Source organism: Haematobia irritans, chromosome 3 (genome assembly GCF_050003625.1).
Source record: "Haematobia irritans isolate KBUSLIRL chromosome 3, ASM5000362v1, whole genome shotgun sequence".
Classification (NCBI taxonomy): domain Eukaryota; kingdom Metazoa; phylum Arthropoda; class Insecta; order Diptera; family Muscidae; genus Haematobia; species Haematobia irritans.
In genome coordinates, this window is record NC_134399.1 from 141628299 (window position 1) to 141643936 (window position 15638).

Consider the following 15638-nt stretch of genomic DNA (forward strand, 5'->3'; position numbering starts at 1 on the left):
GCCTCTTATAAGTAAACACCTCAAAAATATGAACAAAATGTAGGTAAATATAGTGCTTAGGTAAATATAGGCTTCGCTTTTTGTAACAAAAGATAAATTAAATATTTTAAATTAATTACTGACTTAGGCAAATTTCATATTAATAATAGACAATACCATGTCGACCTACTGACTTACGTCAATAGATTAATACAGTAATGTAGCGCAAAAAAAAAACAAATCCAAAATATCGTTGTCATGCATACCTTTTGCAGGCAATCGGTCAAATTAGGAAAATCCCAATTTATGGGTTTTTTAACAAACTCAATTTTTTTTGCAATATTGATTCATACAAAGCTAGCAATGCTGCCGCCAACGGTGGCTGTACTACTAGACACGCATTTAGTCACACTATTTTAATCAAAGTTGTAGTGTAAGCCAACCACCCAGCTAGACGAAGACGAAAAAAAATCTCATAAAAAATTTTCCTTTAGGGAAAAGTTTGACAATAACAATTAGCATAACAAAGCTTGTCATAAACTTAATAACGATAATTTATAAATATTTGTAGACAAGACACACATTCCACCGCCCTCCCTAGACCTCAACCAACCACAAGATAAAACTTCATACCTTGCTAGCTAGATACAAACACCTTGGCATAGTACCGGCATAAGAGAAAACCGCAATTCGCAACCGCTAGAAAATAACAATAATTCATAGCCACTAATATTCGGTTATTTTCGTTTTTTTTCTCTCGTCGTCTATCCTCTCAACAAACAAATTAACAAACGAACGAACTAACTAACGAATGTAAATCAAACAGGTGGTGTTGGTTGCTAATATAACGCAACCACCAGAGAGATATCAACAAAACGGCAAACCTAAAACAACTCAATTTTCAACAAAGTGTGCCGTTGCCAGCATCACAGAGATTGCAGCAACGACAACAACGGTGGTCACCATTCCAATCATATTATAGCTATCACACAAGAGGACATACACCACCTAGGAGGAAAAGGAGGAGTAGGAGACATCAGTATTGCCAGAGACCAGAAGAGCTAGACTGGCAATTACAACCTTGTCTCAGGAGCACTAAAAAATACAAAAATTCTTGTCATAAGAGTAACTGCCCAAAACCACAGTCACATAGCTTTGGTGGTTGTCAACAACAGCAGCACCATCTTAGCGACTACTACAACTACCTCTATTACAACTTTGGCATTTGGTGCCTCCGCATTGGGTGTATGTTAAGTCTAGGCACGCATAAAATCTACAAAATTACCTCCTTAACTACAGACAGTTACAAACCTCTATTTGTTTTGATTACCATGTTATTAACAGTATTAAGTGTACAGCAATCAAGTGCAGCAGTGATACCACTGGCAGCAGCAACAGCAAAGGCAGCATCACTACAACAGCTTGCCACAGCCATAACACAACGACATAATTTACAGCAACACCATCCACCACCAGATCATCCGTTGAATGTGCCTTACCATCATCGGCATAATTATCGTCATCATCATCGTCGTTTGCAACAACATTTGAATCAGCAGCATCCGCCACAACCACATCCTGAAATACATTTAAATTTGTTACTTGATACCAATGGTGATCATGATGATTATGGTCATCTTCTTGGCCAATCAGAGACTGATATTGATAACGTAGAGAGACTATTACACAAACGTCATATGGATTTTGCAACCTATTATAGAAAAACTATGAACTCTGATAATATCGAATGGTATAATCCATGTGGCGGACATCATGTAGATGTTAATAAAAAGCCAAAGGCTAAGTCAAAACCTCCAATTAAGAAGGTAAGAATTTGAATTATTATATTTGATTAAAAAAAATATCAATTAAGAGATTTTCATCATACATACAAAAATATATCAATAACATTTTTCTACTTAAAAATTATTCAATTCGAAATAATTAAAAAAATCATTTAAAAATTTAATTCATTCAACCTTTGTTTTAATTAAAAAACATATACAAATTAATTGTAACAATTAAGCTTTTATTTGGATCAAGTAATTATACCCTTCACCTCTACTGTGGCGCAAGGTATAATAAGTTCGTGCATTTGTATGTAACGTCAAGAAGGAAAAGCCTTGAGAGCCATCGATTAGAATACCAATCGTCTAGGAATTGAATTCTGAGTCGATTTTGCTATGTCCGCCTGTATATCTGTCTGTCCTTCTGTCTGTCTGTTCATGTATTTTTGTGTGTAAAGTACATGTCCCAGTGTCCGGCCGATCGTCCTCAAATTTGCTATAGGATCTTTTTCTGGTCAAAGACAACCGCTATTGATTTTGGAAGAACTCTGTTCAGATTTAGATATAGCTGCCATATATATAGTTATCACCGATCTGGTCATAATTGGCGTGTTTATTAACCGATGTTCTTCAATCCGAATATTTTCTGAGTCCTGGAAAACTTGCAAAATATAAGCCAAATCTGTTCAGATTTAGATATAGTAACTCCCATATATATTTTCCCTCCGATATCCACATAATATCAAAAATTTTTTTTTTTTTAGATTGTGATTAAACTCCCGTAAACATGTACCCTTTAATGTTCCTAAATATGGAAATGCGGTATATATCTCCCAAATCTATATCAATGATACCCAACAAATGCTTATGTTTACTACTTCAGTAGGTGTGGTTTAGGGTATGATATAGTCGGTCCCGCTCGACTTTCTACTTTACTTACTTGTTGTTAGTTGGCTAATCTTACATCGGCCAAATTATGGTTGGCATCGACTGTTCCCCACACTAGATTTCACCATGTGGAGCTTTCACCTAACCTAGTGCCTTGTGGTGGAAATGCAACCACAGATGGCACCACAGCTCAGTTCGCCCTAATAAAAATTCTACATTCTCACTTAACCCTTGTGTATGTGATAACACCGGAAGCGATACCAGCGTGATAAGGTCCCGTGGGACCTATAATAAAAAACGGATGGTAGAGAGGTTATCCCTACGATATTTTTCGATTATTTACTATAGGTGGAGGTGGAAAATTGCAATATCTTTACGCTGCTTTTTTAAGTGCGCTGAAACCACTAATGCAATTAGTGGTAGGTCCCATTGGACCTAATCAAACAGAATCGCACTAAACTTTTTAAAATACCTATAAAAACCGATTTAATTATTCAATCACATAAAAATGTACAGTTTTCAACTTAAAACACTTTCATACAAGAAGTCATAAATCATCACGCTGCAAATCATGCAAAAGATAAAGTTATGTAGGAATAAAAATCAAAAAGGTCCAGCGGGACCACATCACACAGAGAAGGGTTAATTGACTTAAAAAAAATCAGAAATTTTCTTTAATATAAAAAAATTCAATGCAAACGCCAATAGAATTTTATACAGTTTGACATTCTTATATAAGATATGTATGTAGATTTCATATGCAATAATTAATTTCTGCCAGAAGTATGATCTATATATTATCTCACCTCATTTTATGAGTTTATAGAGACTTGTCTCGTCTATGACAATAAATATATTAAAGGCCGATTTTCAATTACTGGTTTTTCGCTTAAATTTTAACTACTGCTACTAAATTTTCAATGCCACCAACTAATACCTTTAATACATCACAAAATGTATTTTCTGCTTTTTTTCTTCAATGATGTATACTCTTTCAAGTCAAGATTCACAAAGACCAGCGTCGATATCGTTTGCGACTAGATTCCTATGAAGCTCTAAAATGTACGTCCGCAAGACTTCGTATTTATTTAGGTGGAAACGCAAAACTTATGAATCCGATTCATTGTGAATTATCATTCTCAATTGTAAACATTGCCATAACATATACGGCTCAAATTTGTAAAGAAAATATCAAATATATTATTATATATTTAACAAGGTGGCTGCCACAAGTCAAAGTAGAAGACAGAATGGCGCGAATAAGAAAAATTAAAAAGTCCCATCCGTCGAAAAGCTAATGGTCAACTTATTCTGCTTGTCATGGGAGAATTTGGCCTTGGAATATCTGGCCATTTTCTGAGATTCACAAGGTGTAAAAAAAACGAAACCCATCAAGTGGACAGTATTTTGAAACTCCCTTTGTTTTCCTATTGTCTCCCCTATTCTTAAATGCGTACCCTAATAGGAGAACTTGGGTTTTCATACTATCCTTCGTGGTAGATGTATTGGGCTGGTGGCTTTTCATTTAATTCTTCATGGTAGATGTCTTCTACAACTGGACATGACTCATAAAAAGGTGGCGGGTTTGTCACCCTACACAGTAAAAATTCAAGTACGATCTCAGGATTTTAATTGATTGAAATCAAAGGTTCGAGTTTTGCAAATGTCAACATTATGAACCTCCCAAAATTTGGAGAGGTCAACTTTATAATTTTTCAAAATTTCAAAATTTTTTCGTCAATTTTACTTGGAATCAATAGTTGATTAGTTGAAATTTAAGAGAGTGGTAGGGAAAAAAACCTTTGCGAGTTTTATAGCCACAATTTACTAGAAGTTAGAATTGTTTTGAAACAAATGACAGGGCTATGGTTTTATAGAACTAACCTTGTAATACACTTATAAATTACAATATTTTTTCTATTTAAATCAAATTAATATGCTTCTTCTTCTTTTTCAGATATTACGTACATTAAAAAATGCAACTGTTCGCGTTTATAATAGCCTTAATGTCCACGAATTAAATGCCATTGTTATTCGAAATATGAGTATGTGGGACGCACATGCCCAGGGATACGAATTCTTGCCAATATTGAATGAATCAGTGGTACGTACAAAATAATAATAATTTTAAATCATTTTAATTTGATAGTAATAACAAAATATTAATCGATTTTAAAGTTTGGTATATTAGAGTGAATTTCTCATCCGATTGCAATTCGGGTTTTGATCCTTTATTTTATAGGGTGATTTGTTAAGAGTTATAACAAAATTAAAACAAAACACATACAATTTAAAAAAAAATCAATGGAATCTTTATCTGAAATGATGTTCATATAATTTAAGGTTTGAAGATTATTTCATGCAAATTTTGACCGCGACTGTCCCTCAAATGGTCCATCCACTTAGTGCAAATTTGGGATAATTTTTCTTTCTTCTGCGTGACATGTGCCATCGTCTTGAGCCAACAAAAAAACATGGATATTATCTCACGGTAGCGCCACTATTCACGGTTACATTACGATTTGCATCATCTTTCAAGAATTACGATCCAATGTCACCAAACCATAAACCGTAACAAATTTAGACTTTTTCTGGATGCAATTCAAAATTTGCAAGCGTTGATCGTTTGTAAGACTGTTTAAACCAGTGTTGCCAAAAACATTATAGCTAAAGAATAAACCTTTAAAAATCTCTCTAGATTGGATACTCTAAACAACAGAGACCAAAATTCGGTAGGTGATCAACATCATTAACAATAGGTCACATCGGTTCATACCGACATCCGTGAAATTTTGAAGGTAATGAAAGAATTGTTAATATCGGCCCATATATCCCCATATACACAAAAGCCTGCATTAATCTGCTTGTCGCGGAAAATTTAGGTCATTACCTTAAGTAACAATTAATTACTCATATAATTGCTGATGAAAGATCTAATAAAAAAAATTGTAAAATTAACATTCAAGTTTCAATTTCACTGACAAATGGAATTAAACTTGACAACATTGTTTGTTTCATTTGTAGCTGATTGAGACGTTTATGTCGTGTTCGGTTGATTAGATAATCAATCATTCAACTGTGCTGAGATACTCAGCGATCAAAATATTGCAAAATAATGATGATTGGAAAAATATACATATATGTACTTAGGAGATGAGAGACTATGTTATTCGAAAGAGGCAGAGACAATGTCTTTCAATAACTGTCGAGATGAAAGATTTTCAATTGATGAGGAAATTTACCGGCAAATGTTAAATGATTTTAATGTAATATGGGTAATTGCTCTGGGTAAAAAGCTCTGAGTGAAAAGAAAAAAATCCATTAACATCAACATTTTCTTGCTCTTTACTTGTTGCGCTCATTTCCTTAGGGAGATGAGGGAGTATCCCAGAGAGAGAGACAGTACTTGTGGAGAAATAAGATTTTCCATTGATGAGGAAATTTACCGGCAAATGTTAATTGTCCCTCTGTGCAATAAAAAATCCCCTTTTATATTACCATCAAATTGCCTTCAATCGAACCCCCACCCACAATGTAAGATAACAGCTTGTTTTTGAACGATAACACAAGCAGCTAACCTCAAGCAACATTGATTCAATTGTTGCTGGCAATAATGTTCGATATTCACACAATTATTATGTGTTAACATACAGACGAACAAATGTAATCAAATTGCCTGTACTCACAGTGTAGTCATCAAATTAGCTGGAAATTCCTTAACCACAGCACAACCGCTCTTTTTGACGTCACAAGCTCGGCAAACAATGCTAGAATGGTGGAAAAATAAAGCCAAGCGCTGTGGTTAGAATATGAATGACGAGAGTTTTGATTACATCCTCTCCCCCGTTGAATTGTGTGAAGCAGCTGATGCCTCCATCACAGTGGTCACGGTACCAAGAGCACATGATTTTTTTCCATCAACACCTCTCCCGTCGTTTCCCCTTTTTTCATTCCATCGTGGTTTCTTCTCATAATAGTTAAGCATATCAAATGTGAATACTTTCCAACTAAACCAATATACAATAATACGGTCGCGTCTACAATTTCCGAAAAAACACTGATGATTCATCATCATTTATTGGCATAGTCGTCGTCGTCAAATCACATGCGACCAACCGACAATGTACTATTAGCTTGCTTTGAAATTTCGATGGAATCCCCTACGAACTTGTTGGCTAAAGAAGGGTGTAGAGCGCAACGATAACAGTCGAGCCCATCTATTGACATAATACTGAAAAATGTTAAAGCAAAAGATATGAATTGAATGAATATTTTAACCGTTTGAGGACCCAAAAAAAATTGACTTTCTTATATTTAAGTAAGGTTTAGATTTATAAAGTAACAAACTTATGTTGTACGTATGAAAATCATATAGTTCCACGAGAGCTGAATTGCGATATAAATATGAATTTTGAAATCTATTTAAAAACTTTCGAACAAAATTTTTATTTCGATATGTGTTCTGCCGGTACAAATAGGGTTATATGCTACAGTTGCACTCAATAAAAGAGACTTAATTTGAGAAGATGATGCAGTAAACACACTCAAAAAAAAGTTTACTTCGATTCAAGGATTTTGACCTTCCCTTAAGGATTTTTGTATTGATTCCGAGCCAAAGATGCGGTTTCTTTAAAATAAAGAAATTTTTTAGCGACCCATCTAATCTAGGACCAATAAAATTAAAATTAGGATACAGATCTCATTTATCAAATTTTCATTCTCTTTTCGCGGTTTATTAATAAAGCTATTCACGTACATACAAATCCAAATTATAACGGATACTTCAAAGTAAAAAATGTTTTCTTAATTATAAAAAAAACTTTAAACCAAAGAAGCTAAATCCTCAAAATCAGTCTTAGTCTATATTTGAAGCGTTTTTATCATAAATCTAAGGTTTCAATATTTCAGTTAATTTAAGGATAATTTCTTTAAATCAAAAATATGTTTCTTTACTTTAAGGAAAATTAGCCTTAGTTCAAAGACACTCGACTTTAACAGAGGGACGCAAATTTGCAAAATGTATGTCCTAAATTTAATGAAACATTTTGGAATCAAAGATTATAAACTTTATTTTAATTAAAATTTTATGTTTTAAATATATTTGTCCTTAATATTTTGTAAATTTCGCATCCTAAAATGTAGGTTGCATAATCTGTAATATCACGTAAATATTTTTTTTCAGTGCATATACAGAAAAACAAGTCCTTATTTAAAGTTATGATAAATTTAACTTATTTTTATTCAAAACATTATTTGTTTTTAGCTCAGAAAAGATAGAGAAAGTGATAATCAATTTAACAAATTAAAAAACAAAAATTTTATCTGGTTTTAGTTTAATTTTATTATTTTTGCGAAGCAATATTATACCAATCATATCAAAAAAAAAAATACTTTTGAACAAGTCCTATAAAATAAGCCCTTTTAAGTGAAAATTTAAATTTCCGACAAATAAATGTCGAAAAAAAAAAATAAATCAAAAATTAAAAAATAAAGAAAATATTTGACAAACAAAATTCGCCGCTGGTGAGAGTTGAACCTGGGTTCCTCATATTAATTTATTTAAATTTTAAAAATTAGATATTAGGAAGAAAATAAAAGGGTAAAAAAAAATTGACAAAAAAGTGAAATAGGTGAAAACTAAAATTACCACTTTTTTAATTCAGATGAACTTATAGAGATAAATTTACACTACTTCCGAATCACATGTTGGCAATCCAAACTACTTTTTTTGAAGCCTTTTTCGCTAGGATATAATAAAATATTTTTTTTTAGTATATGAAATTAAAATGAAAATAATAATAAATAAATAAATAATAAATATATATTAATTCGAATATAAATTATGTCGCGAATAATTAGAATAAATTAAATTAAAATAAGAATAATTAAATATGTAATAAGAATTTAATCTGGATATTATCGTTCGATTTCTCTTTCTACTAAAGTTATTAAAATAATACGCAGACATCTCTTCTTATTATATATCTCATACCTCATTGAAAGGTAAACAACAAATGAATGACACAAAAAAGCTATCTACTGCTATTCATTGTTGAGACGTCACTTTTCGATTATTTGCCATTGACTTTAGTATTTTTTTTCCAATCACTGTGTGAATTTCGTTGAGCTTTGAACAATATTGGCTAATTTAAAATCATTATTTGTAAAACGTCTAAGGGAAATTGATAAAGTCAATAGATTTTGTGTTAAATATTTCATATTTGACAAATGTGTGAGAGTCTATTTTAAGATTTTGCTATAATGAATAATTTATAAGAAGTTTTTTTTTATTTATTTTTAGATATCATTACTTTATTTCGTTATTTGTGATTGAAAGGTGTTGGCAAGTTAGAACATATTACTAAAGATTTACATATCAGGAATTTGTTGAAATTCTATACGAAATGTTAAGAAAATTCGAGAAATAGATTCATACCGTTTCTTTAATATTCGCGAACAAAATGTGGAGGGGGGGGGGGGTGGTATTTAACCCTCTGTGATACTATATCACTAACAGCCAACAAACCATTTTTACCACTCCAGTGGTATGTCTGCTATCAACGACCATAGTTTTACTAATGAATCAGTCGCGTGTCTGATTTCAAACGATAAGATTTTGAAATTCGTTGAAATCGATTGATATTTTTTATAACTTGGCGCATACTGCTTTTTAACCAAAGATTAATTCCTATCAGCATTATAACCATATATATAAAATTAACACGATCACAAAAGCTTAATTCTGTTGTTTTACAAATCTAAAAGATTGACATAACTTGGCCTATCGATGTCTGTCCATGTGTGGAATTAGGATATCTGTTTGCCTATTTTTACAAGTACTTTTCATATAAAGACAGCAGATGGGATACATCAAACTATATTCAATTCCGATACGATTTGTTAAATTTATGTACCACCTCACCTCAATAATCTGAACAAAAAATAGATTATGTAGGCTGAACATCAAATAACCATATATGCTTATATTACAGACTAATAAATAATTAGAATACATTTGTGTTAATTAACAGTGATGTTATAGATATACAGTGTATATACATTACAAAGAAATGTATAAACATCCCAAGTTAATTTAACATTGTTGTTGTTTCTCTGATGTATAGCATTAATCTCTCTCATTGCGTAGAATAGTTATTTATTCATTTTGTAAAATGAAGTAAGGCAAGATATCAAATTAAAACAAGTATATACGGCCGTAAGTTCGGCCAGGCCGAATCTTATGTACCCTCCACCATGGATTGCATAGAAACTGGTAGTAAAGACTGTCATCCACAATCGAATTACTTGGGTTTACCGCAACCCAAGTAATTCGATTGCCGATGGCAAGGTATCGTAAAACTTCTTAACACCGTCTTCTCAATTATAAGTTAGTCCATACAAGGTATATATTAAACAAAAAAAAAAAGGCCGATTAAATACGTATATAACTCAGCTTGACAAAATTTTCTATAGCAATAAAATTTTGACAAAATTTTTTATAGAAATAAAATATTGACAAAATTTTCTATAGAAATAAAATCTTGACAAAATTTTGTATAGTAGTAAAATTTTGACAATTTTTTCTATAGAAATAAAATTTTGACAAAATTTTCTATAATAATAACATTTTGACAAAATTTTCTATAATAATAAAATTTTGGCAAATTTTTCTATAGACCGATATGGACCGATATTTTGGCATGGCTGTTAGCGGCCATATATAAGCGCAATGTATAAAATTTCACTACATACCTAATTTCAACCGGATCGGATGAATTTTGCTCCTCCAAGAGCTCCGGAGGTCAAATCTCGGGATCGGTTTAAATGGGGGTTACATATAATTAAGACCGCTATGGACCAAGTTTCGCACGGTTGTTAGAGACCATATACTAACACCACGTACCAAATTTCAACCAAATCGGATGAATTTTGCTCATCCATGAAGCTTCGGAGGTCAAATCTCGGGATCGGTTGATATGGGGGCTATATATAATTATGGACCGATGCGGACCAATTTGTGCATGGTCATTAGAGAACATATACCAACACCATGTACCAAATTTCAGCCGGATTGGATGAAATTTTCGTTTCTTAGAAGCTCCGCAAGCCAAATCGGGGGATCGGTTTATATGGGGGCTACATATAATTATGGACCGATGTGGACCAATTTTTGCATGGTCATTAGAGAACATATACCAATACCATGTACCAAATTTCAGCCGGATCGGATGAAAGTTGCTTCTCTTAGAGGCTCCGAAAGCCAAATCGGAGGATCGGTTTATATGAGGGCTATATATAATTATTGACCTATGAGGACCAATTTTTGCACAGTTATTAGAGACCATATACTAACACCATGTACCAAATTTCAGCCGGATCGGATGAAATTGGTTTCTCTTAGAGGCTCCGCAAGTCAAATCGGGAGATCAGTTTATATGGGGGCTATATATAATTATGGACCGATATGGACCAATTTTTGCATGGTTGTTAGAGAGCATATACTAACATCATGTACCAAATTTCAAACGGATGGGGTGAATTTTTCTCCTGCAAGAGGCGCCGCAAGCCAAATCTGAGCGTCGGTTTATATGGGGGCTATACGTAAAAGTGGTCCGATATGGCCCATTTGCAATACCATCCGACCTACATCAATAACAACTCATTGTGTCAAGTTTCACGTCGATAGCTTGTTTCGTTCGGAAATTAGCGTGATTTCAACAGACGGACGGACGGACATGCTCAAATCGACTCAGAATTTCACCACGACCCAGAATATATGTACTTTTAGAGCAATATTTCGATGTGTTACAAACGGAATGACAAAGTTAATATACCAGCAAAAGGCCAACAAAGCCACCACAAGCTGCATGAAAGTGTCTCTGCGGTATTATAAACCATTCCCGCCGAAGCGCCGTCTTGAGATGACCTTTTAATATTTCTTACTGCAAGATTACGCTTTGATATTTGTCAACGCTCCAGGCTCAAAAGACCAACGGATTTAGAACAGGAGATTTTGGTGGCCATTGGGGGTTAGAAATTAAACCATGGACCTCCTTTTTAAGTCATTCTTGGTTGATGCGTACATAGTACACAGATAAAAATAAGTTTGAGAACCAATAACTTTTGTTGGAAAACCAATAACAAAATTTGTTAATTTTCCTGCAACAAACTAATTTGTACTTTTAATAACCATTATTACAAAAAAGTTGTTAGCAATCGTTACCATCAGAAGGCAACAAATAATTTGTGTTCTCAATAACATAATTTGTAAGTAATTTGTTGAGCATCCAACAGTTCAAAATATTTGTTGTTGAACGTTACTTTTAATCCTCAACAAATATTTTTGAATTTGAACGAAAAAATTTGTATGTGGTTTGTTGCAGTCTATCAATGACCTGTAACAAATTTATTGGTGTATTGACAAAAAATTAAATTGAAATTGACAGAATTATTGCACCAAAATTGCAAAATTGCCGGAACAATTTTGGAGATATTTTGTTAAGTACACACAGAGAATGAATATGACAAAATGCTATTTTTGGACGGGGAACATGTAACATTTTTGTGTCGAAAATCCTATACTCAGTTTTGTAAATGTATGACGATTTTAAATTTGAGTAGTCCAGGGTCTAGCAAGCATTTTGACAACTTTTGGCCCAGTGATATATATTCTAGTTAATTAGAATTGTAATAACTCTAATCCCGATATTAATACGGTTTTATTAATTATCTCATACAACAAACACATTTAACTACCAAATTTAAAAAATATAAATTTTTTACAGGCATTTATAAATGCTTTTCTGTATTCTCTGACGAATGAGCTCTTTGCTTGCTATCATACACGTGCATGTGCTCATACTCATTTTGTTCTAACGGTATTCTTCGCATACTTTTTTTAGCTTTCGTACATGTTTTCAACGATGTGCGCGTCACCAGTCTTGTATTTTTGTTTTTGTTTTCATATCGATAGCAGTCAACTAATTTCGCAACAAAACAATTTGTTGAAAATTCAGAATATTTCTATTATTTCCTCTGTCAAGCATCTACAAACACATTTCAACAACAAATGTCTCATATTCAATAGACAAATTTGTTGAGCATCAGCAGATTTTACATACAAATAAAGTTGTTAATATTTATTTGCAGTTATTTTTTTGTGTGTAAGATTGTACTATTGTAATGGTCTGCGTCCGAAATATTGTCCACCCACCTATAAGCACCATAACCACTTCTCGTGTTCAAAACAAGACATAAATTTTCAGCAGACCGCTTTGGCAAGTAAGCCCCATCGTTTTGTTTCTTCAAAAACTGCTCAATTTGAATGGCTTCTCATTGCAGAAAACCGAATTCGGTAACTGGTCACTTTCATGCAGGTAAAGCAACTCCTTGGCTCTTTCCAGTCTAACCTTTTCGGAAAGCTCTTTTACTTTTTGGGACTTCAAAAGATTTTTTTTCAGAATGTGTTGCCATTCATTTTCGCGTTACTTTCAGATCATTCTATTCATCAGTTTTTGGATAATTTCTATCGTATTTTGTTGTCCTTTTTTGGACGCTATGCAAAACCAGTATCACCGCAACGGGCAATGGTACGAGAAACAGATTGTGGTTTTTCAGTCAAATATAAAACTTGAATTCCATCACGAATAAAATTATTTCTGAATTTAATGCATCACAATGATTTTGTAAATTGTAAACAATAACATGAACTGTCACTGAAATAAATCTGTCAACTCGCAGGAGAGCATTAACACCTTCTAGTGTTATCAGTGACATAGAAAAAACTCTCGCGTAAAAATTGGGTGATCTAATTAGATAAGATTAGAAGTCAAAATTGGCCCCTTAAGATCTTAGCATATTTACCCAGATATGATGAGACTGAATTAGATTTAAATATATATAATTCCATATATCACAAGATCTTACTTCAGATCCAACAAATACATAGGAATATATAAATTACATCTAAGACATTACTTCTAGGCCTATAACCAAAATATTTCCAATTAAAAAATTGATTGAAATGGAAATCAGAATCAATTAAAAATAAACTAACACAATTAAGTTTTTTTTTCTAATAAAAAAGGAAGTTTTAAGAATTTGATTGCAAATTCTTACATTTACTTAAATAAAATAAATATTTCCAATAAAAAATCAAAACAATTTTTATAAAAAATATTCCTATAAGCAAAAAAAGATACTTTTTCTTGTAAAGAAAAATCGCATATAAGATTTTTTCTGACTTTCTTATATCCGTTATCTACTGTATCATAATGGTTTTTTTTTACTAAGTGTAACAAATGGCACTTATATCTAATCTAATCAATTAAAATCCACTTCACAACCTTGAATTAATCCTTGATAAAATTTTCATTTCTCTTTTTTTAGAAATCTCTTCGTCGCTGGCATCGTGAAATGCAATATTATGTTGCTGCCTTCTATTACCTACATAGGGCTCAATTGTACTGGGACTATAATAAGAACATGAAAGAAAGTCAAACATCACATGAACTGTATCTACTACGTAATAATGCTCGTGAAATTCTCTGCAATATTGAAAATGCCATCAATATTACAAATAATTATTCCAAAGTCAATACGATTATTGATAAGCTATTCATACCACGCGAAAGAATGGAATCTCATCTATCATCATTTAAAGAGGAAATTCAACTAGTATCACCATTGTATTGGAATCCCAGTCAACCTTTCGATGAGTCCTATGTGATGAATGATATAAACTTAAGATTTGCCAAATCTCGTTACTTAAAATACATAAGAAAATTTATTCGATTTTTACGAAACATAACCAAGCAAAAGGGTCCGATTCACTTGCATGGTATGCATAAGAAAGAAGCTAATAATAAAAAACTGCCCAAGGATCCAGTTAAGATAAATGAGCAGAATAAAGAAAGAAAGAACATGAAAAGAAGAAAAAGTTCACTGGAGTGAAACGAATTCGAAAGTCCGAATGTTCTAAACCGAATTGAAATATTTTGAACTCATTCCATGTTTCATATAAGAAAAAAAATCCATATCCTCTTTTTAAGGATATTCCTTAAGTTATATTATAATACCCTTATTTGATTTTCAAATTTTATTAGATTTGAAGTATTATTATAGTATTATTCTTCTATTCTCATTTTCTATATATCATCATTACTAACCATATTATGACATTTGGATTCTCTCTAATTATTATTTATTTAGTTTGCATCGTATGTATTTATATTTATTACATTTTTTCGCCTTTTGTCAGTTATTATTTATAAATATATATTTATTGTTATTATTTTTATTTTTCCAATAGCTGTGGAATGGTTAGATTATCCATTTACGATTTTTTTTTGCAGCAACTGTGATATATTTTAGTTTAAAGTTTTGCTTATATATATTTATATTATATATAGTTTTTAATATTATTTAAAATGTATACAAAAAATTGCCAATGTAATTAAAGAAGCTGAAAAGACAAACGCATTTGTTTTATTTTCTTTATCTGTGAGAGGATTGTATCAGCACAAGAGATTATTTTATATACCGTTCACTTTGTCCCATCGCCAATTTAAATATCGATTTCCGACTACATGAATCTATATATATATATTCTTTATCAGGATGAAAGACAACCTAACAATGTCCGTCTGTTCATCTGTTGTAATCACGCTACAACATTCAGTAATTAACATATAGACACAGTTAATTGTATTCTTTTATTATTGTGGAATTAACAATTTAAGGAACATCGGTATTGAACCCGAAATTTTCATCCTATTTGCTTGAACCTAGAAGTATATATCTCTATATATGGTATATATCGGTCAATGATTTGATATAGTTATCATATAGCATGGTTGTTACAAGACATATACTGACATCACATACCATATTTCAACCAAATCGGATGAAATATGCTCCTCCAAGAGACTCGGGAAGTCAAATATGGGCATCGGTTTATATGGGGGATATTCCTAGTCCGATATG

The 15638-nt window shown here is 32.2% G+C and overlaps 1 protein-coding gene across 1 annotated transcript; it reads left to right on the forward strand.

Annotated features, from left to right (window-relative positions):
• The first annotated feature begins 828 nt into the window (after window positions 1–828).
• On the forward strand, window positions 829–15024 carry LOC142230447 (uncharacterized). Its single transcript, XM_075301088.1, has 3 exons — window positions 829–1805; window positions 4612–4758; window positions 14043–15024. Exons 1-3 carry the CDS (start codon window positions 1227–1229, stop codon window positions 14604–14606), a joined length of 1290 nt encoding a protein of 429 aa, XP_075157203.1. The 5' UTR covers window positions 829–1226; the 3' UTR covers window positions 14607–15024.
• Window positions 15025–15638: the final 614 nt, after the last annotated feature.